This window comes from Phocoena sinus, chromosome 7 (genome assembly GCF_008692025.1).
Source record: "Phocoena sinus isolate mPhoSin1 chromosome 7, mPhoSin1.pri, whole genome shotgun sequence".
NCBI lineage: Eukaryota > Metazoa > Chordata > Mammalia > Artiodactyla > Phocoenidae > Phocoena > Phocoena sinus.
In genome coordinates this window covers 79448487-79470112 of record NC_045769.1, presented here as the reverse complement: position 1 = coordinate 79470112, position 21626 = coordinate 79448487, and the positions used below count along the sequence as shown (strand labels likewise).

The following is a 21626-nucleotide window of genomic DNA, read 5'->3' as shown; positions in this document are numbered from 1 at the left end:
TTTCACCTCAATTTTTTTTTAAAGGTAGCAGGCTCCCTAGACCACATGTAATTAGTAGAGGTCACTGACTTGATGTAAAGATATTGGAAAGTCTTTCTTTTCCTCATTAGTATATTAAATGGTATAAAATAAGAACACAACTCCATTCTTCAGTAGCCTTTCTGGGGAATATCCAATCCAGTTTTCTGGTTTCTTCTTCTGTTCCTCTGCTTGCCTTTGAACATTTCTCCTTTCGTTCAATACCCACTACTCAAGATAGAGGAGAAGAGTGAATAGTAAATGCATAAGCTACAATCTTGTTAACACCTCTGGCATAAAGAAAGCAATAATTGAAATGTAGATTTTTTTTTAAAAAATCACTAAAAATGGGATTATGGGATTATCAGGGGTCTTAGTTTCATTTATCCATGCAATTTCATTATAGTTTGGAAAAGATAATAAAAGATTGCTATTGGGCTACAAACATTTGTCTCAGAAGTCTTGTGATAATTTTAACCAATCTTGTAAAAGTTTGGAATGCTTGGTATTCAGATTTTGCTGTACACTTTTATCCAAGTTCATTAGTTTCCTAGTGCGGCCATAACAAAGTACCTCAAACATAGTGCCTTAAAACATTAATTTCTTCTGAGTTTTAGAGGCTAGACATTTGAAATCAAGGTGTCAGCAGGGCCATGTTCCCTCTGAAGTCTCTAGGGAAGAATCCTTCCTTGCCTCCTTCAGCTCTGGTGGCCCCAGGCAGTTCTTGACTTGTGGCAGAATAATTCTGATCTATGCCTCCATCTTCACATGACTTGCTCGCTGTCTCCGTGTCTTCTCTTCTTATAAGGACACCTGTCATTGGATTTAGAGCTCACCCTAAATCCAGGATGATCTCATCTCAAGATCCTTACCTAATTCCATCTGCAGACTTTTTCCAAATAAGGTCACATTCTGACATTCTGGGTGAACGTGAATTTTGGGAGGACACTATTCATCCCACTACTCTACATAAGCAACCTAATTTTTTTGACACAGTAATGTTTTTTAAAAATGCAAACTCAAATTTGGCTTGGTAAAATTAGAATAATTCTTCTGCAGAAAGCTTTATTAAAAAATAAATCTTGGGGCTTCCCTGGTGGTGCAGTGGTTAAGAATCCGCCTGCCAATGCAGGGGACACGGGTTCCAGCCCTGGTCTGGGAAGATCCCACGTGCCGCGGAGCAACTAAGCCCATTCGCCACATCTACTGAAGCCCGCGCACCTAGAACCTGTGCTCCGCAACAAGAGGAGCCACCGCAATGAGAAGCCCACGCACTGCAACAAAGAGCAGCCCCCACTCACCACAACTATAGAAAGTCCAAGCACAGCAATGAAGACCCAATGCAGCCAAAAATAAATAAATAAACGTTAAAAAAAATAATCTTTAACCTTCAAACAAAAATAAATCAAATTAACAACAAAAAAATCAAATCCCTAGAATTGAGTCCTCCCTTTACTTACTAAAACTGATGTAAGTAAATAAGAAAAATACCTTTTGACAGAAACAAAGCATGACAGACTGGTGCTATATTATTTACAAGTTATTATTTACAAAAATAACTTCAGCTTTCTCATCATAATGACAATTCAATAAATCCTCTCTTAGAAGTCAGGGGCCTTGACACAATTTTTACTAAGAAAAACTTGCTTTTTAAATCTTTAAGCCATAATTATTTTTAACATCTAATAATCAATTTTCTTAAAAATTTGGACAATGAAACTGTAACTATCTTCAAAAATTTACAGTGAAATTTGTTACCTAGTCAAGTATCAACTCCTAGTTGATATAAATATTATAATTATTTAATGTTCAGGTAATTTTATAAACAAATTACCAAATTACAAGACAATACTGATAGACCATACATTTTCCAAACTATAAGAACATATCCTACTTTATACAGTTTAACATCCAGGGGAAATTTTTCCTACATTAGCGAAAATTAATTTTATTATAAATTTTCAGGAATTCTTTCTAATGTACCAAGATACAATATGAAAAAGCAGAAGTTATTTTTATTTTTTATATAAACCTATGAACCTAATGTAGAAATCTGATGTTAGACAATTCCTTTGGCAGAAAACATTTAATTATAAACAGGTCTTAAATACAATCCATAAGATCATGAAAAAGAAAGAAAAATAACAACCCTGTGTTTCTTATTAACACCAAAAATATCATCTCAGTACACAGATTCAATAACGTTTTTATACTATCAACAACCTGCAACACAAAATTCATTACAGTATGGCAAAAATAATTTTTAATTTAAAAGGGAGAAGAAACTTCTGGATGTATAAAATTTCACTGCTAAATGCCAATATACACTATATACATGTTGCATGTTACATCATTACAAAACTACATTAGGTGAACTTAAATGGCAGATCCCGATTTAGTGGGTGTGCAGTATTTATTCTACTTCAAAGACTTATACAGAATTAAGCTTTTAGAATTCAGATCACAATTATACATGAATTATTTACACAAACATTAAAATAACTTTATTAAATATTGTTTTGGGGAAAAAATAAGATTTTCCATATATATGCAAACATTAATTATTATTAAGAGCAGCTCTGTAAATGTTTTTTATGTTTTGTTTTCTTTAAATAGAAGATTCATTTCCAAAAAAGTAAGGTGCCATTTTAGAATTTTTTGTAAGTATATAATTGAATTCACATAGAAGGAAAATACTGGATAAAAAACAAAACAGAGACATGAAAGGTTAAGTTTCTTTCCAGTTACTTGTACCTGAAATAAGACAATGACAGAAATTGGGCTTTCAAATACTGCTTGTTTTTCCCTTTACATGTAGACCAAGTAGTATACCTAAGACTATTTTGTTCTAATATACAGTTTCTTTGAAAAAAGAACATACTTATAATCAAATTTCTGTAACTACATAAATGACAAAAATTTCCAGAGTACTGTCTTCAAACGGATTCTTGGTAGAAAGATTAAGGGCTTTCTTTAAAAAACAATATAGAAATCTTGCTTCCATGCAAGTTAACTTCTTTTTTTTTTTTGGCGGCTTGCGGGATCTTAGTTCCCCGAACCAGGGATCGAACCCGGGCCCCAGCAGTGAAAGCGCCGAGTCCTAACCACTGGACCACCAGAGAATTCCCACAAGTTAACTTTTTAAAAACAAAACTTATGTCCATTGTTTTTCCCCAGTCTAAATACCATATATCTGTAAGCATATGTATTTGCATGTTGTGTTATCTAAAAAGTTGGCAGATGATGCAGTAGTGTGCAAATTTTTAGGAAAGAAAACAATCCTTATTGGTTTACTACTGAACTCCTAAAGTACATGGAATCTGTTAGCACTATAAACTCACTTTAAAACATAGGCTTCAGGAAAACTGTCTTGATGGCTTCCCTATAAAGCCATTGCCTGTTATTATTCCACAGGCTCAGGATTACTTTTGAAAGGAATGGGCAAAATTTTCAACAGTCTGGCATACCAGTGGTATTCAAATCATCTCTTTAAAAGAACAACATCAATAAAAACACACATCATCCACACTTGGTATATATATCACATCAAATTATTAGGAACGTCTCATAGCTTAAATTCACATATACTCTGTAAAAAGGGAATGCAGCATCTCTGCACACCACACTACAGGAAAACAAAACAAAACAAACAAAAAAACTGACCATACCTTCATTAGAGAATGGCCAAAATCACTTGAAAAGGTCATTAGTGGCAATTCTAAATGCCAAGGAACCTTGTAGGAAAAGAAATCGTTTTTTTCCAGGGAATGGAAATGTTTTGTGGGGCATTCCTCAGCCCACTTGTTGGCATGACTGGGGGACTGGCTAAATGCTTTATCACACAACTGCATTTACATGGTCTTCACTGATAATAACAGAAAACATTTTTGTTCCTCCCAAAGTGCTCTTGCTTCCGTAGACAATTATATGCTAATTACTACTCAACACACCACTGAGAGCAAAACTGACAGTACTGCAAACACAACTACAATGTAAGAAGCCAAAGGAAATATGTAGGGAAGCTAGCATACACAAAAACGTGTTTGCCTTTTAAAATAATGATGGGTGGGAAACTCTGAAAAAAAAATATGCAGACAAAAAATACTTAAACGTTTCAGTGCTCTCCCAATTACCATTTTAGGGGTAAATGGTGGTTTCTTTATACGCTCCTATGTCATGTTGTTTAGTGTCATAAGGCTACTTACTGGTTGTCCAGATTTGTGTAGAGAGATTTGAAAGTAAGAAAAAACTAACTGGAAGGAACCTGAAGCTGCCTCTCATGAAAAATTTGACCTCAAACAAGTTGGGACTGAAAAAACCTTTTATGGCCTGTTAGAGTAAAATACGTTTCTGAGCTTTATTCATGGGCCTTTTGAGCTGAGAAAAATTTTTTTTCTTCTTTTAATATTTTCAGATTACAATCACAATGGTCAAGTAGTACACTTAGGAAGGCTTTCAAGAAAATGCTTGGTTTGTTTTTAAAGGAGAGGCTGCTGCTGAGGGTAATCTGTTTGCTGCTGTGCAACTGAATGAGCTGGAGCTGCCACTGCAAACCCTGCCGACCGCGGCAAACTGGAAGTAGTGCTCTGGTGAGATGACAGATCCACAGACATCCCCATTTGCTGCGTGTAAGCAGCTGCACCAGCAGCTGATTGAAGGTGAGAGTTCTGATTCATGTAAGTAGGATTGGAAACAGAGTCTTGTCCAGCACTACAAACAAAATTTTAAAAAGAAAACCATATTTACTTTACATTATCTAAGTTACGGTCAGAGATCAATCATCATGAGAAAATAAAAATGTCTTTTCCGTCTCTTTAAGTTTATATACCTCTACTATTCCGATTATGATTTAACTACTCCAGCTATCCAATACTGTTAATGTAATTTTTATATTTGGGAAGAAGAAAGTACTCAAAAAGAAATAAAATATAGGATTATACGGCCTATCTAATTCTGTTTTCTCCAAAATCTCTCACGGAAGACATTTAGAAATCTTCTGAGGAGATGCAGATTATTTCTGATGCTGGTGTCCTTGGCCAGCTGCAATGAGAACAAAACCCCGGCTCAAGTACACCCTCGGCCCATTTTCTCCCTTCCCTCTTCTCTCGATCAGCACAGAGGAGACCACTATTCCTCACCCACTCTTTATACTTTCCTTTGGTAGGGCACTTTCAAGGCTGCCCGGGGTAGCTTAACCTGAATCCCTACATAAAAATAATAAAGGCAGGGAGAACATGTAATCCACAAAGTGTCCTGAATCTACCCTCAAAATAGTCCTGACCTATTTGTATATTGACACTATACAAAAACAAAACAAAACCCCCAAAACCCCACTAAGTTGAAAAGTCACACCAAATCACAGGACTTTCATTTGTTCCTGTAATTACTATAGCATATCTTTCAAAAGATATATAATTTTTAAATGCACCAAATACACTGCTTCAATATAGGAGGATTAATGTCTATACTCGTCCAAAAACGAGTATTGTCTATACTCATTTTTCTCTCTGTAATTCCTAGTGTCACCCAGGATAACAAAATTTTTACATTTTAACTTAATCAAACACCAATATCAACAGATTTATTTAATTTCCAGATAATGTCTAAAATTTATACACATGGAATTTAAGAGTGGGAAGAGACCTTACAAATCATTACACATGACTGTACTGAATAAACATTTTGTGTGGTTAAGCAAAGTTAACAGAAGGCAAGATTTAAACATGTTTTTCAGAATAGAAGGTAGTATGAAAACTTAGACTACAAATTCCACAGCTCAAACACACTTCTGTTTAAGAGTCAAAGTAACAAAAGTTTTCTGATTTTTAGGAGTACCTGCTCCTAAAATATGTCTGGGACTACTTTACTAGGCTGATTAGAGCACCGTGCTAAGTATACCCTTACAGGACCCAAGTACAGGCTTGGGTCCTGTAAGGGACAGTTAGCTTTATTTTGTCCCGGGGACCCAGACCATAAGCCAGGTCTAGGCACCATCTCAGTATGGTTAACAAAGCTAAGACAGCACCATTCCGATTTCATGGGATCTTGAATGGGAAGTTCTACAACTTCATCTCAATAGCAAAAGAGGGCACTATTATTATAAAGAGAAGGGTCTAATTATTCTCATTCTGAAAATCTGTGAAAATTTAATGCATATAATTACAAAATTAACACAGCTCCCAAACACTTACCTTAAATATGGAGTTGGAGCAGGCTGTGTTGTCACTGAGGAATTCACATTTGGAGGCAGCGATCTCACTGGACCGATTTGATCTGGTCCTAGGCTGTAGCTTTGGGCAACAGTGACTTGGTGAATACTTTGACCCATATAGTTTGCACCATGTGGTTGAACTGGATATGTCTATTAACCAAAGAGAAAAAGTTGACTCACTGATCTCCCAAACAACTACCTAGCGATACATTTAAAAGTTTAAAAGACTTAAATGAAATAAAATGTTATACTTCTTTGGGGAGCAATCTGATTCTACCAATCTATCCACCTTAGTATAAAAAGTGGAGCGCTTCCAAATCACAGTGCCAAATCTATGGAAATTTATGATTTACTTGTTCTTTTATTTTGCAGGGGGTTGAAAGGAAGGGAGGTGGTGTACTTTTAAGGAGCACGTTGGAATCCACCCAGGTTGCCTATTACTAAGTAACATGTCTTGCTGAATGAAGAGCCACAGAAAACTATATACTCCCTTGAAGGGCAGCACAGTATCACTTCAAGTTACCATCAGAGAGATGACCTTCTTCACCCCCATCTCAGGTGACTTATTCAACTTCTTAAGAATGAAACTTAAAAGAGCAAGTTGAAGAATAAATGGTATCAAGGCAGAGTGCAGGCCCTCTCTGCCAATGCCTCCTTCATCCTGCCTGCAGGACAGATAGGACAAAAGGAAAGAAGAACTATGGGTAAAGGAGATGTACTCTTAAGAAATAGTAAAGGTCTAAGTCTCTGTGAATATTTATATGTGCCCTACTTAATTTCCAGGGTAACATACAGGATCTACCATCTGCTTACCAAATACAGCATCAAAACGATGCACGTTTAATAAATATCAATCGCTCCAGTTTTAAACTGAGCTCATTTTAAAAATTAATTTTTATTGGAGTATAGTTGCTTTACAATGTTGTGTTAGTTTCTGCTGTACAGCAAAGTGAATCAGTTATACATATACATATATCCACCTGTTTTTAGATTCTATTCCCATATAGGTCATTACAGAGTTTTTTTTTCTTTTTTTTTTTTTTTTCTTCATTACAGAGTTTTAAGTAGAGTTCCCTGTGCTATACAGTAGGTTCTTATTAGTTATCTATTTTATATATAGTAGTGTGTATTTGTCAATCCCTATCTCCCAGTTTATCCCTCCCCCCCCACCCCTTCCCCCTTGGTAACCATAAGTTTTAAAGTAAGCTATTTTTAAAGCAAAGACCAATGACATGAAAATTTAGAGTGCTAGAAATGCCAAATCAACTATGACATTAATAAGTACAATCATATTACCTCCTTAGCAGACACATAACAGCCCACTGACCACAGGCTGAGATGGTGGAAGCGGACCTCTTCTGCAGGTTAGGATTCCTGAGTGGCCTTCACAGATGCAATTAATGGTGTGTTACGCTAACTTTTTTTAGTACGAACTTTTTTTTTCAAATTAGAATAGGAACTTTGAATATTTCAAATGCTGTTACGCACGAATAGTACAGATAGCATCATGTGAAGAATCAAACTAGACAGAAAGCTAGCTTTTTAAAGAAATGAGTTATGCTTAGCGAAACACAGACTGTAAATAGTATGCAACTAAACAGAAAAACCTGACATAGGAATAATAAATAACCCTTTCCAGACACACAAAGAAATACAACACACAGCCCCATAACGCAATGGCGCAAACATTTCTTTTTGTTCCATGTTCATAGCAGCAGCAGATAACTCTTTTTTTTTTTTTAGCAGATAACTCTTTGAAAACAGAAGCAATATTGAATAAACTCCAGCTGTCTTTTGCACCCAGAAATTCTTTCTATCCTCATATGTAATGACTCTTTCATCATTTTCAAAAGTTCAGGGCATGGCATATTTGATAAATGCATCTTGTCTGATGTGAGTTACCATGGTAACTATTCGTTTTTTTTTACTTAACAATTATGTTGTGTCAAGTCATCTAGATTATGCATCCATATTCTATCTTTTCTCCTTGGTGTCTCCTTCACACACTCGTTTACATACCAGTTTTTGTAAATTAATATGAAATTTGTTCATCCAAACTCATTCTGAATTCAACCACTAACTGGCTGAAATTTCAAAAAGGTTTCAGAATAATGGATATTGGTAAATATAAATATTCAGTTCAGCTGGGAAACACAGAAAAGGTGTAAAGTTCTGGAAAAGATGGTGTTCATGAATGGCTCATGGAACCTGCATCTATATGCCTGCATCATATATGTTATGCATGCACAATTTAAGTTGTGCATCTAAGAAAATATAAAGCATGATCTAAGAACAAAATGAGTTCTTTAATGAAGCCTTTTAATAATCATGTAAGTCAAAGAAATCTTAACAGAAATTTAAAAGAAATGTTAAATTTTGCTTGCTGAGCAACAGGAACAGCATCAGTACCTCATCTGTAGAACTTGTGACATGCCAGGCACTGTCCTAAATCAAAGGATTTATACTTTATACTTACAAAAAGGATTTACAGTTACATAAAGGATTTATGCTTTATATTTACAAAAGCTTATGAAGAACAGAACTCCCCTCATATATTTAATGGTCTCTTCATTATGTTATAAATGATCTAAAATGTATTTGTGAAGTATCAGTGTCTTTGTAATTGTCCTGGTGAACACTAATTGTTTAGCCAACATTTTTTGACAAAGATGAATTTTATAATGTTATTCATAGACCATAGAAATTTTAATACTATGCTTTAAAGCTTTCTTTTTTTAAATTTAAAACTTTTCTTAAATTTTGAAAAATGTTCTCAAAAATGCTCACCTGCATTGGAACTCCAGCTGATGAAGGTGGGTAATGTGCTGGATGATGGATCTTTGAATAGACTGAATATACTGGTGCTTCATTCATCAACTTGTTATATAGTTCCAGAGCTTCTAAGACTTTTACATTCAACTCAGATAATTCTGAATGCTTCCTAACATAGAAGGGAAGCACTTTAATACTCTTCAAAGTTTTTAAGCATTTTAAGCATATTTAAAATTTTTAGCAACATAAATTATTTTTTAAAATTTACCACATTTTCTACTCATATTTTAAAAGGTTCTTTATATATATGAAAGTATATTCAAAAAGGGAAAATGGGAGGAGGAATTATTTAATTCATGTAATGTCTAGGCTGATATGACTTCATAATATTAGGGGAACTCCTTTCCACACCTCATAAAATGCAATCAATTCATAATTTTGGTGCTAGGAGAATGTTGTTTCTTATGTTACAGGTCTCTGTTGGAAATTCAATTACAAAGAAGAGTAATTTCTAAATTTAGGAAGAGTCCAAGCCTTAATTAAAAAAATCTTAGTAGAAGAAAGTCCTCAGGCAAGGCCCAGAGCCTGCTATGAAATACAATATGACTGAGATAAAAGTACATTCACAAACAAAATCACACACATTTTCATTTGCTCATACTCATGAAAGGATTAACTAAAAAAAAAAAAAAAAAGAATAATTATCCTTGAAAATGCAAATGAAAACAATATAATGAACTAGTCTCTACTGCTTGTTTGCTGGTTTCTTCCGAAAAAGTGAGTGAAACCAGGTCCAAATAAGAACATTTTCAAATTTGCATCTTCAAATCTGCCCAAGGAACTCCAATGCAAATCCTTTTGACTTGGTACAGTTTTGCCTGTTACCCTGGGAGTAATAAAGAACTCCCTTTGCAACTGACAAGTTCATAAAAGTTGAACGGCCACTTTATCTGGCCTAAAGCACCCACAAGTCTGTTTATTAAATGTAGCTTTTTAAATATGTACACAGAGAGACTCGAGAGACAAGAGGCAAACACAGGCAGCCAGACACAGGGCTCCCAAATACATGACCTGGATTGAGTCCTGTCAGGACTTGTCACCTTTCCTCTATCAGAGACTGTTATGTCTCAAACAAACAAAAAGTGCTGTTTCCTCTCTTGCATGTGACTGTATAAAGGAGGTCAAACTCTATTTTCAGAAATACCAGTTATAAATCATACAGGAAGCTTCAGAAATTAGTGTCCATGCTGACAAATTTGTGACTAAGAAGTAACCATAGGCAATTGGTCCACATAACCCAGTATACTGATGAATACCAGAAGAACATAGAAGGGCAGGATGACTGAGCACATTTGAGATCACCTTCCAGGATTTGAGACATAATACCAAAGAAACAAATTTTTACTAAACTGTGCCCAGCACTATCCTGGGACAGAGAAATTAGGCAGAAGGTGTGGTCCTCTCCTTCAGAAAGACTGCAACTTACTAGGGAGACAAGGCTAAGTACCTGAAAAATAGCAAATGATGTAAGACAGCATACATTTGAATGCAAAATTAAATGAAATAGGTAGGGAACAGAAGAGTTTAGAGGACGGGATTAATTTGACTGAAAAGGCTTTAGGGAGAAGCTGGGACTTAAGCTGGCACCTGAGGAAGGATGGAGAGGCCAAGCAAAAAAAGGAAGACTAAGTCAGGTCAGTGGGACAGTGTGAATTAAGGCAAGTGAAAGGAACGAGAAGGGTACACAAGGGAAGAATGAAGAGGGTAATTTGATTAAGGTGGTAGAAAACGGTTTTCGGAAGGTAGAAGGAAAGAACGTTAGAACAGCCTGGAACATAGTTAAAAGTTCAAGCTATGGATCTCTCTTCAATAACTCTATGTACACTTTTTTGGGGTTAATTTATATTGTTTACACAATATAATTTCCTAGTGTAATAAATGCTACCAAATTTCATTCTGTACAATGACAGAAATGAAATGTAAAATTTTAAATTCTGACAGTAAAGTTGTTTTTCTTTTAAGGAAAAACAAACTGACAATGATCCATTCAAGGGAAGAAGCAATATTTTATTCATCTCTGAATGTTTGACAAAGGTAAATAGTCAATAAAAATTTGTTGCAGAACAGCAAGCATTTTCCAGAACAGGAGATGCATCTGCAGTTAGTGGGCATGGAATGGAAAATGCCAGCTGGCCCATTCAGGAACTGAAATTGAAGAGAGAACTGGTTAACAGGTGAGCTTTCACTCAAAAAATTAACTCGTATCAGAAAATATCACTCTAATTTTTAATTGTTCTAGACCTTTTTCTCTGAAGATATTCTTTTTTATCAACAAAAATAAAATTATACTGTCATATCTTTGGGGATTTTTTCATTATATAGCATGACATCTTTCCATGTCAATAGATATTTATCAGTGGTAATGCTTTTTATTGTAGAATGTATGGATGTAGAATACTTTTTAAACCAATTTCACATTGAAAGACATTTTAGAGCTTCCCTGGTGGTGCAGTGGTTAAGAATCCACCTCCAATGCAGGGGATACAGGTTCGAGCCCTGGTCCCGGAAGATCCCACATGCCGCGGAGCAACTAAGCCCCTGTGCCACAACTACTGAGTCTGCGCTCTAGAGTCCGTGAGCCACAACTACCGAAGCCCGCGTGCCTAGAGCCCGTGGTCTGCAACAAGAGAAGCCACCGCAATGAGAAGCCTGAGCACTGCAACAAAGAGTAGCCCCCGCTCACTGCTACTAGAGAAAGTCCGCACACAGCAACAAAGACCCAATGCAGCCAAAAATAAATAAATAAAAATTAAGGGGAAAAAAAAGAGATTTTTAGTTACTTTCAAGTTTGTTATAAATAACACTGTGAAGAACACTCTAAGAGGTAAATCTTTGCATATATCCCTATGTATTTAGTATTGCTGGGTTAAAAGATATAGACTATGTTTAGGCTCCAGAAAGGTTTATAATAATTGCACCCCTAACCACACCTAAGATAATACTATCTTTCTTTTTAATCTTTCCCATTTGATTATTCACTGACCATTAACATGCCTTCAATGAAACCAAAGTAACAGATGTATAGGTAGATATTCAATGCTTTCTCCAAAATAAGACCAATAAAATGTGATGAAACTGCTACCATCATTTCATTTACTGCGACAGGAATTTATTTTTCATTTCTGTAGAAAATACAACAAATTTACCAAAAAAAAGTCTCAGGGAACAAAGATTATAATCTTCAGTGACTAGAAAAAATCTTGCTGCTACTACTCTTCTCTGGTAAAGGCAGATAAGAAGTAAAGTAGTTCCTGTTCTTGTGCTGTTTTGTACACAAGTTCAGTAAACAGAAAGGGAGGATGGTGGAACACTAAAGCCTTCTTCCTTGTCTGCTGTTCACTATGGCTGCCCCCTCTGACTTCAGACAGAAAGCTCTGAGGAATAAGAGAAGGAGCAAAACTAAGTTAAAAGTTCAAAACCCTGACAGCCTGTCTTTCAGTGCTACTATTTCTAAGGAAGTGTAAGACTAGATGGGATAATGAAATTAAAAGGACAACAGAGATACAGAAATACAGGGAACAAAAAATGAGAACAGAAGGTATATACACTGGATTTAGAGTCACAAACACATAGGAAATTTCATTTGAAAGTTTTACAAATACTACTTCTCATTATATAACAAAACAATGCTTGCCTAAGATCCCTATTCCCATTTTTGTGCTTTATTCTTCACAACTCATTATCTCTCAACTCCAGCCCAAGTAGGAAAAGGAAGACTGGCACTGTAAGAGCTGGAGTCTATCATTCTGCATGTAATATATTGCCATGAAAAAAACTGCACCAAAATCAAAAGTACCATTCTGCTATTAGTTTGTAAGAGTTTTGGAAACTGAGAAACAATTTCAAAAGATTGGAACAGTTCCACAAAAACTCCCTAGCTTAAAGTTCTGCCAAAAACAAGTAAACTTAGGAAAACCATATTTGTTATTTCCTGCATGAAGAATCTCACCTATCGATCTCTTCAAGTTTTTCATCTATCATTGGACCCATCCGTTGGCAGATATCTGTAAATACAAAAATATTTTAAAATCTTGAAACTAAAAACCAGTTTAAGTCAATTTCAACAATTTTGAACAACAGAGCACCATATGCAACACCATGCAAAATACAAAGAGAATTAAGTTTATGCTAGAGAAGGGACTATAAAAGACCAAATTTAATACTATTCAGCACCAACATTAATATCATGTGACCAAGGCAAAGTCAAAATCAGAACAGAAATCCCACCATGTTCTCTGGAAGTACTAAGTTTGCAGACTGAAATTTGGAGTTACCTCAAAAATCTTAAAAATACCTAGAAAACTATTATTAGCTAAAATAAAAGGAATTTGAGTCACAGTGTATAAAATATGTAATTAAGTACAGATTAGATATGAACATTTTTCATTTATTTAAGCCATTTCAAAATAAAACATTTTATATATCTCCAAATGTAAACACTGATACAATAGCACAGTATTATATATTCATAACCAGGCTTTCTTCCATAAAAAAATTTAATAACATTTATCCATTTATCACAGAGATTTTTCTCCCAATGGATTAAAAAAGGCATAAAGACATTTGTTTTAATTGTTTCAGATTTCTTAGAGACTAAAAAGACACATCAGCATGCATCAAATAACTGCATTACAAAGTTAACACAGATCATGTATAATTTTGACATTTAAAATTATGACACAAGAGAATTAAAAGGAATAAGAATTTTGAACATTTTGACTCAATTAATATGCTGTTATTTCTAATTCTGTTCTTTTTTGGACTGCAAATTTCACTAGTGATATTACAGAAAAGCAAAGACTTCTTCACTGGACAGGATAGGCAGTTTTATAGCAACATCTTCTAAGTAATATGTTTACTCATTTACTACACCAGTCTATTTCCCACCAGAGATTTCTAAACTCTGGAAGCAACCCAAGGCAGAAGAAATTTAAGACATTATAAATAGCTAAAACATTAAATGACATTAATCCCTAATATTCACCTTCTAAGTCCAAGAGGTCTTGGGAGTCTGGTTTTGAATCTGTTGGATCTATACTCTGCAGTACTTGCAGGGCTCTATCCATCTTATCCTAAAAAAGTAACAGGACACTTTACAAAGAGTTTTAATTTCAATGATAATAAAAATTACTCTTTCCAAGTGTTCTCAAGGATAATACATTTTAAGTCTCAACAGTTTAACCATTAAACAAAAGAAGGATCCTACCTCATCTATATAAACAGGCTCAGGCTCTGATTTCTTAATTTCCTCCTCTTCATCATCAATTACATTCAATTTGTCCACAGCTGCTATGGAAACAAAGTAAACTTTAAGTTCCTTAGTATTTACTTTGGTATTTTAGTCATTAATTTATAAGTAGCCTGTGATTATCCATAAGAAAATGGAAACCCTTTAAATAATCATCACATTTCATAATCAATATAAATTATTACGTATGTTCACTCATTCATGCCACAACCATTTATTTAGCCCTTACTACGTGCCAGGCATTGTTCTAGGCATTGGAAATACACCAATGAATAAAGCAGATAAGAATCCCTGCCCTGATGGAACTTACATTATAGAGGAACAAGTAAGCAATTCATGGGAACTGTCATTACAGACACTTTCCTGAGAACTGAGTGTTATCACTAGGGTGAATATATATATATGAGAGAGTAGACAGAGTATTATCTAATTAGCTAATTTCAGAGTTAAATCTATGAACTCCTTCTACACTCTTTCCTTGCTATAAAAAATTATTTTCTATATGTACAAAAAAATAGACTTGATTTCAACCTAACTTTGATAACGGTTAAAGCAACACAAAACACAAACTTTTCCTAGGAAAAAGAAGGCTGAAAAATAACTTACAAACATACATATACAAAAAACTATTTAAATGCTCACTGGAGTACTGCTATAATGTACTATATTTTAATAAAGTAAATCTTAGTAAAAAAAATTATAATCAAAATTTATATAACCAAAGAACTTATAAGTCCCAACAGTTATTTCAAATATTTGGCTAACTTTCAAATATGCCCTAAGGAGCAGAGCTCAGCATAACATGAGGACTTACTGAAAACCCCAAATATTTTTTCCTTTTAAAACTGCAGCTCAATCTCTCTAGCCTATGCCAAGGGGAAATCACCATAGTATAGGATTCCCTGAGCGTGGTCTATCAAGTTATTAAAACTAGTGTCTCTAATTTTCATACCTACTTAGAGAGTCAGACTAGAGGAATAAAAAGTATAAATAGTGGCAGAGTACTCAGTATTCATCTCTCTACACTTCATTTTAATTGAATGCATCACCCTACCCATACAAAGATGATGTTACACACAGTGCAGAGAGCTTTCAATTTAAGTTCTTTCTCTAGAACTATAAGCATTAGAAGCAGTATGTCCAGCAGTGAGTCAGTTAGTACAAGTACATTCTAATTGCAGACTGGCTGACTTTAGTATCCTGGCTGTCACCTACTAGCCACATAACCTCAGCATCAGTTTCCTTATCTGTAAAATGAAGTAACAAAAGTACCTACCTCACAGACTTATGAACATTAAACGAAATAGTGCAAGCAAAAGATTTGGCTTAACACCTGACAAATGAGTGCTTAAACACCACTGAGAAATTCTATTTTTGATCCTCACCATCATTAGTGTTATCATCAGCTATTCTTTACACCCAGCTCCCCCCAACTCCCTGCCTGCCTAACAAATGGAAGCTTTCTCTGTATGGTTGGCAGCAGCTGAGGGGAACGGTCTATGGCTGCAAAACTGAGTGAAGTTCAGAAGATCTGAACTAGGGACCTACTGCCTTGATTACATGACTTTGTTATTGTTCTGAGTTCGCTAGGATCAAATCAAGGTGAGGAAAAGTCTAAAACTTAGGCGTACTCCTAACCCCTGTAATCACACTCAGCACTTGTCAACCAGTTCTCCCAACCACCACCCCACCCCCGGCCCGCTTTGATACTGTGCTTCAGTGATGAATAAAACAAATATTTGTTTGTACTGAACAAACACATACTGCCTCTTAAAACTATAATTACATTGATTTAAATATTTACATGGTCAAGCACAGCTTATTTTATGCCTTAATTGTACCTCTGTACATTAGCTCTCAAAGGATTTAAAATATAATGATAAGGAAATAACCCTTGGAATTGACCTGGGATAAGTTAATGCCTTAATTTGGTAAGCAGTATGTTAAACTGTATTGCTTATAAATAAATGACTTAAAACAAGAGTTAAATGTCAATCTACTTTATATTTCAAACTGAACCACAAAATTCAAGTTTAAAAAAACTTCAATAGATTTAACCTTCCCTCAGACTTAACTTACCTGCCTCAGGTTCTATGTTTAAATTAGTGGTTACAAAATTAGATGGGAAGAGTCCTATTCCTCTGTGATTTTCTCCTTTCCACCAATTGGCATCACTGAAAATACAGTACAAAAATGTCACTTGTTACTCTACATTTCAGTACACTAATGTCAAAAGTAATTAAGATAAAAATTAAATTTAGCCTACTTTGAAAATACCAGCTCAAATCCCACTATATTTAAATGTAGTTCTTCTTAAAGTTAATAGGAACTATAAAAAAGCACAAATAAAACAAAACATCCATACTCCCATACTTAAATTTAGAACCAATCAGCAACTGGTCATATTTGATTCTGGGCCTTAAAAAAAATCAAAACATTATAAATAACACTGAAGTTTCCTTTATCAACAACCCCAAGTCCCAAACTCACATCCATCTTTCATACCACCACTATCAAGTTGGTATGTCACCTTCCTTCAAGTGTATTTTTTATTCTTTTACTATATCTACATAGTAAACTCTATAGATATAAATATCTATATAGTAAACTCTATAGATATAAATATCTATATATCTATAGATATCTATATACCTATAGATATCTATAGTCAGCTCTATAGATATAAATACTAGTCATTATAGATCTTTTAAATTTTATGTCAATACTTTCAGCTCTTGCTTATTCCTTTTAAAGATCCATCACACAAACATGGCATATTTGATTTATCCATCCCCATACAGGCGGACATTTAGGTTATTTCCAGTCTTTCACCCTTATGAGGATTGGGGCAATAATCATTCTAGATTTTAGGGCGTACATGCAACAATTCTCCAGCTTATTCACAGACATGCACTTGCAGGGCCACAGAACACGTTACTAGTATTGCCAAATGTTCCCTAAAGTGGTTGTGGCAATTCACCATCCTCCTTTCCCTCAGCAGTGTGTGAGAATGTCATTTCTGCTCACACGTGTTAACTGTCCAATCAACACATGATGTCACACAGGAGAAATCATCTCTCACTGCTGTGCTCATCTGCACTTCTGAGCATCCAAAATGCCTCTTCTGTAAACTGCTCGTTCATACCTTCTGTGCACTTTTCGTTTTCCACTGGGTCATTTGTCTCTTTTCATGGATATGTAGGAGTTCTGTACATATTCTGATTAGCATTTGTTTGTCTGCATTATGCAAATACCTTCTCTCAAACTGTCACTGTCTTTTAACATATGCTTACAGTTTTCTTTTATTGCATGTTGTTTTCTGTTTCTATAATCAAATTTAGCAACCTTTTATGGTTTACACTTTTTAATTTTTTTTTATTTTTTAAAATATTTATCTGGTTGTGCTGGGTCTTAGTTGCAGCAGGCGGGCTCCTTAGTTGCAGCACGTGGGCTCCTTTAGTTGCGACACATGGGCTCCTCAGTTGCGGCAGGTGGGCTCCTTAGTTGTGGCATGTGAACTCTTATTTGCGGCATGCATGTGGTATCTAGTTCCCTGACCAGGGATCAAATCCCTGCATTGGGACCATGAAGTCTTATCCACTGCACCACCAGGGAAGTCTCTATACTTTTTTAAAAAAGAAATCTTTCTCTATCCTTGAACCCCTATTCTCCTATATATTTGTTTAATAGTTTCAGGTTTTCCTTTGTATCCCTCTCCCACGTTTAGTTCTTTAATTTATTTGGAATGAAATTTTATGTACTGTGTGAAGCTGAATCAAATTTTATTTATACTGCATAAAAAACCATTCATCCCAGCAAAATTTACTTAATAGTACACCAATTTTTCTACTGATTTATGATAGCCTATCTTTCAAACAGCAAGCTGCTATCTTTCATGAGCCTATTTTTGGATTCCATCTTGTTGCAACAGTCTATGTATTTATTTACTACAGCTTGTTAATATGCCTTGATACTTGGCAGGGAAAGTACCTTCTCTATGTTACTGTATACCTTCACAATTCCATATTAATGTTAAAATTAAAACGTTTTCAAGTTCTCTAAAAAAAGTCTTATTGGGCTTTTAATTGGAAAGGCACTGTTTATGCATTAACATTGGAAAAATTAAATCTTTACAATATTAAGGTTTCTTCACCATAAACATGGTATCTCTCTCCATTTATATTTACATAAATATATTACATATATTTATATTCCTTTGTATCTTTCAAAGAATTTTATAATTTTTTCCATAAAGTCCTTATGTACCTTTGTTAGGTTTATTTATTCCTCAATCATTTATAATTTTTGTGACTATAGAGAATGACATTTTTTTCTACATTTTCTAAATAGTTGTGATTAAAGCATACCACTGATTTTTGTATACTGAGCTATATCCAACAACCTGATGAACTCTTATCAGTTTTTTTTTTTTTTTTTTCTTATCAGTTTTAACAGTCTGATCATTGATTCTCTTGGACCTTGTAAATGGACAGCCACAGAATCTAGAAATGATAATTTTGTCTATTCCTTTCCAAACACCTGAAATAGACCCTCTGGATAAGCCTTCTTTCCTAGATGCTTGTACCAGGTGTGATTCTGCTTTCTTCTGGACCCCAACGTTACCTCTTACGGCATTCACAATCTGCATCCCACCTAATTACCTCTAACTTTAACTCCCTTACTTTATTCTAGGTTTCATGAAGAAAGAATTGTGCCCTCGGTCACTTTTTTATTATAAACACAGCTTATTTACATAACATTTTCTCAATAAATATTTACTGTAGCAAAGTAAAACGATTTTGTGTATCTACCCATTTAAAAATATACTAATGTATCCTTACTAAGTTATTTATAATGGATACCAAATACATTTGCAATCTCTCTTCATAGCAACAAGCTATTAGGTCTCACTCTTGCTAAATTTCATCAATTTCTTTTAAAAGCAAAGTAAAATAGACTTAGGCCCAATACAGACAGATCTATTCTTTATTACAACTTTAAGTGATAGAGAAATTGTGAGGGAGAGGCAGTAGCAGATTAAGAATTGCGGAGGAGCTGAGTATAGTTTTTGGTTGCACTGATCAAAGGTAATATAACTATATCTCTTCCTAAAGTTTTTTTTTTGCCAGTAATTTTAGTATATACAACTCCTAACGTAAATGCATTCAGATGAGTGAATATTTCTGTTTCCCAATTGTGATAATAAACAATATTATTTAATACATTTTTAATCCAAGATCTAAAGAATACTTTATTACCAAATTTAACAAAAGAATAAGAAACTCACACTACCCAGTCTAGTTTGAGAAAAAAATAACTAAGGTAGAAAAGGTTCTAGTATGATTTAAATACACCAAAGTCAAAAGCTGAATATCCAGCATTCTAAATTAAGGGTATTATACTTAATAACTTCAAAATATTCCAGAAATATTTAAAACATACCTGTCATCCAAAACAATAATAATTTCACCATGTTTAAAGGTGAGTTCATTGTCCTCCACAGCTTCAAAATCATATAAAGCTCTCACTTTCCTTGCAACTTTATTATTTGATGGAATTTCTGCAGATGGATATAAAGATTTTGTCTCTGTGTGTTGCTGCTTCTGCTCTTGCAATGATAATTCAATAGCTAGTTTGAAAAATTAAAATACAAAAAACAAGACAGCCAGAATTAATTCTTATTTTTTAAAACTTTAATAAGAAATATTACATAATATACTATTTAATAAGAATAAATCAAGTGAATATCTTATTTGTCCAGTTGAACACTAAACAATTAGCTTTTGTGGGGGCAGGAAGGGGAGAGGGGACAGGGCAGAGAACCATGACATTTTTTAAAATAAGTTTTTGCTCATTCCTTATTATCACAGTCTGTCATATATAGCAGCTATTATTTTTACAGCAAACAGATTGTGACATTATAATATGGGTAGCTTTCCATATAGGACAAGTCATGAACATATTTCTGTGCTTGACTCATAACTTTGGCATTAAAGAAAAGGTGAAATGTAATCTCGTCAAAGGTAGGACATTAAATACATGTTACTGACAACGCTTATGAGTTCAATTAATCTTATATCTCGTCAATTGTTTCTCTTACTTCTCAGACTCCACTAGTTTTTAGATTAGCAACACTAAATTACACGTGCATGATCCTTTATTTACCTTTAGCTATATCTTCATCTTCTTTGTTTTTGTTCAATGACGTACCGTTCTTGGCAGCAACTGAGACAGTCTGTAATGTATGAGTAAAATGAACACAACTACCTTTTCAAGGAAAACACAAGCTCTATGATTATTCGCTCATGCTAATTAAAAAGTTAATTAAGTTCCACTTAAAAGTGAAGGTCTTTGTGATAATATTAAGTAGTTGTTTTCAAGCACTAAAACAGAACATCAGAATTTTCAAGAAAACATAAAAAAATCACAAAGGGCACGAACCAGTTTACATTTTGCATAAATCTTAGTATCTGACACTGAACCTGGCATACAGAAAGTACTTAAATATGAATCTTTCCTGATTGCACTTCCTGATCTCAGTGGTCCAAGGTCTCTCATTCAGTGAGAGGTGCTATACTGCTAGAGGCACAGGGCTATGCGAGCAGTAGAAGCAAGAAGCCATGATAATGACTGAAGAGAAGAGGAGGGAGGACGCAGACAAAAGGTGCAGTTCTAGGCATACACATTAAGCCCCCTTTTACTACTCATTGTGTTTGAATGGTGGTGGCTCTTCAGGCATAGCAGAGGACTAAGGAAGGTCATGGTTAAACTTAAAGGCATGGAAGACAGAGATAGATGTCCAGGATTCTAAACCATCAACCAGTTCTTTAACACAGATTTTTGAGAATGACCTGCAGAAAGGACAGAGCAGGAAAATGCTAGACTTTTGTTACTTATAAGGTTTTTATCTCAAAATTCTACCTTGAACCCTTAGGCCTGGTCAGCTATATAGGTTCTTTTTGTGTCTTCAGTCTACAGTCCAAAATTTAAAAAAAATATACAGTACTTCTCTTAGTCTCTTTGCCTAGCCCACATCCTGGAAAAGAAGAGGCACTGAGAGCAAAAGCCAAGACACAGTGTTTTTCTCCCACAGACTAAAAAAAACAACCTACTCTGTGACTCATCATCCCTGCTCCCACCCCTGTCCTACTAAAGCTACCCTCTACATCCCCAAATAAATTTCTCATCTTATAGTTCACCCCATCTTATATGTAAACTACACTATTCACTCCAGGCATATTCATTCTTCAACAAACAGATCTTGAGCTTTCTCAAGTCCATGAACTGGTTCATGTCATTCCTTCCTTGATGACCTCT

At 34.7% G+C, this 21626-nt stretch overlaps 1 protein-coding gene across 3 annotated transcripts in view; it reads right to left on the bottom strand.

Moving 5' to 3' along the window:
* Window positions 1-2085: 2085 nt before the first annotated feature.
* Window positions 2086-21626, bottom strand: part of STAM2 (signal transducing adaptor molecule 2) — a 51559-nt gene continuing 32018 nt past the window's right edge. Inside the window, exons 6-14 of one of the 3 annotated variants that reach the window (XM_032637886.1) lie at window positions 20475-20544; window positions 19752-19938; window positions 16389-16483; window positions 14268-14350; window positions 14046-14133; window positions 13011-13065; window positions 9017-9170; window positions 6210-6379; window positions 2086-4728 (exon numbers count right to left, since the gene is read on the bottom strand). In XM_032637886.1, the coding sequence (XP_032493777.1) occupies window positions 4497-4728; window positions 6210-6379; window positions 9017-9170; window positions 13011-13065; window positions 14046-14133; window positions 14268-14350; window positions 16389-16483; window positions 19752-19938; window positions 20475-20544 (1134 nt within the window). In that variant the 3' untranslated portion in view covers window positions 2086-4496. Of the gene's footprint in view, window positions 4729-6209; window positions 6380-7409; window positions 7613-9016; window positions 9171-13010; window positions 13066-14045; window positions 14134-14267; window positions 14351-16388; window positions 16484-19751; window positions 19939-20474; window positions 20545-21626 lie in introns of those variants that run through there. The other 2 variants (XM_032637887.1, XM_032637888.1) reach the window with 2 other exon arrangements.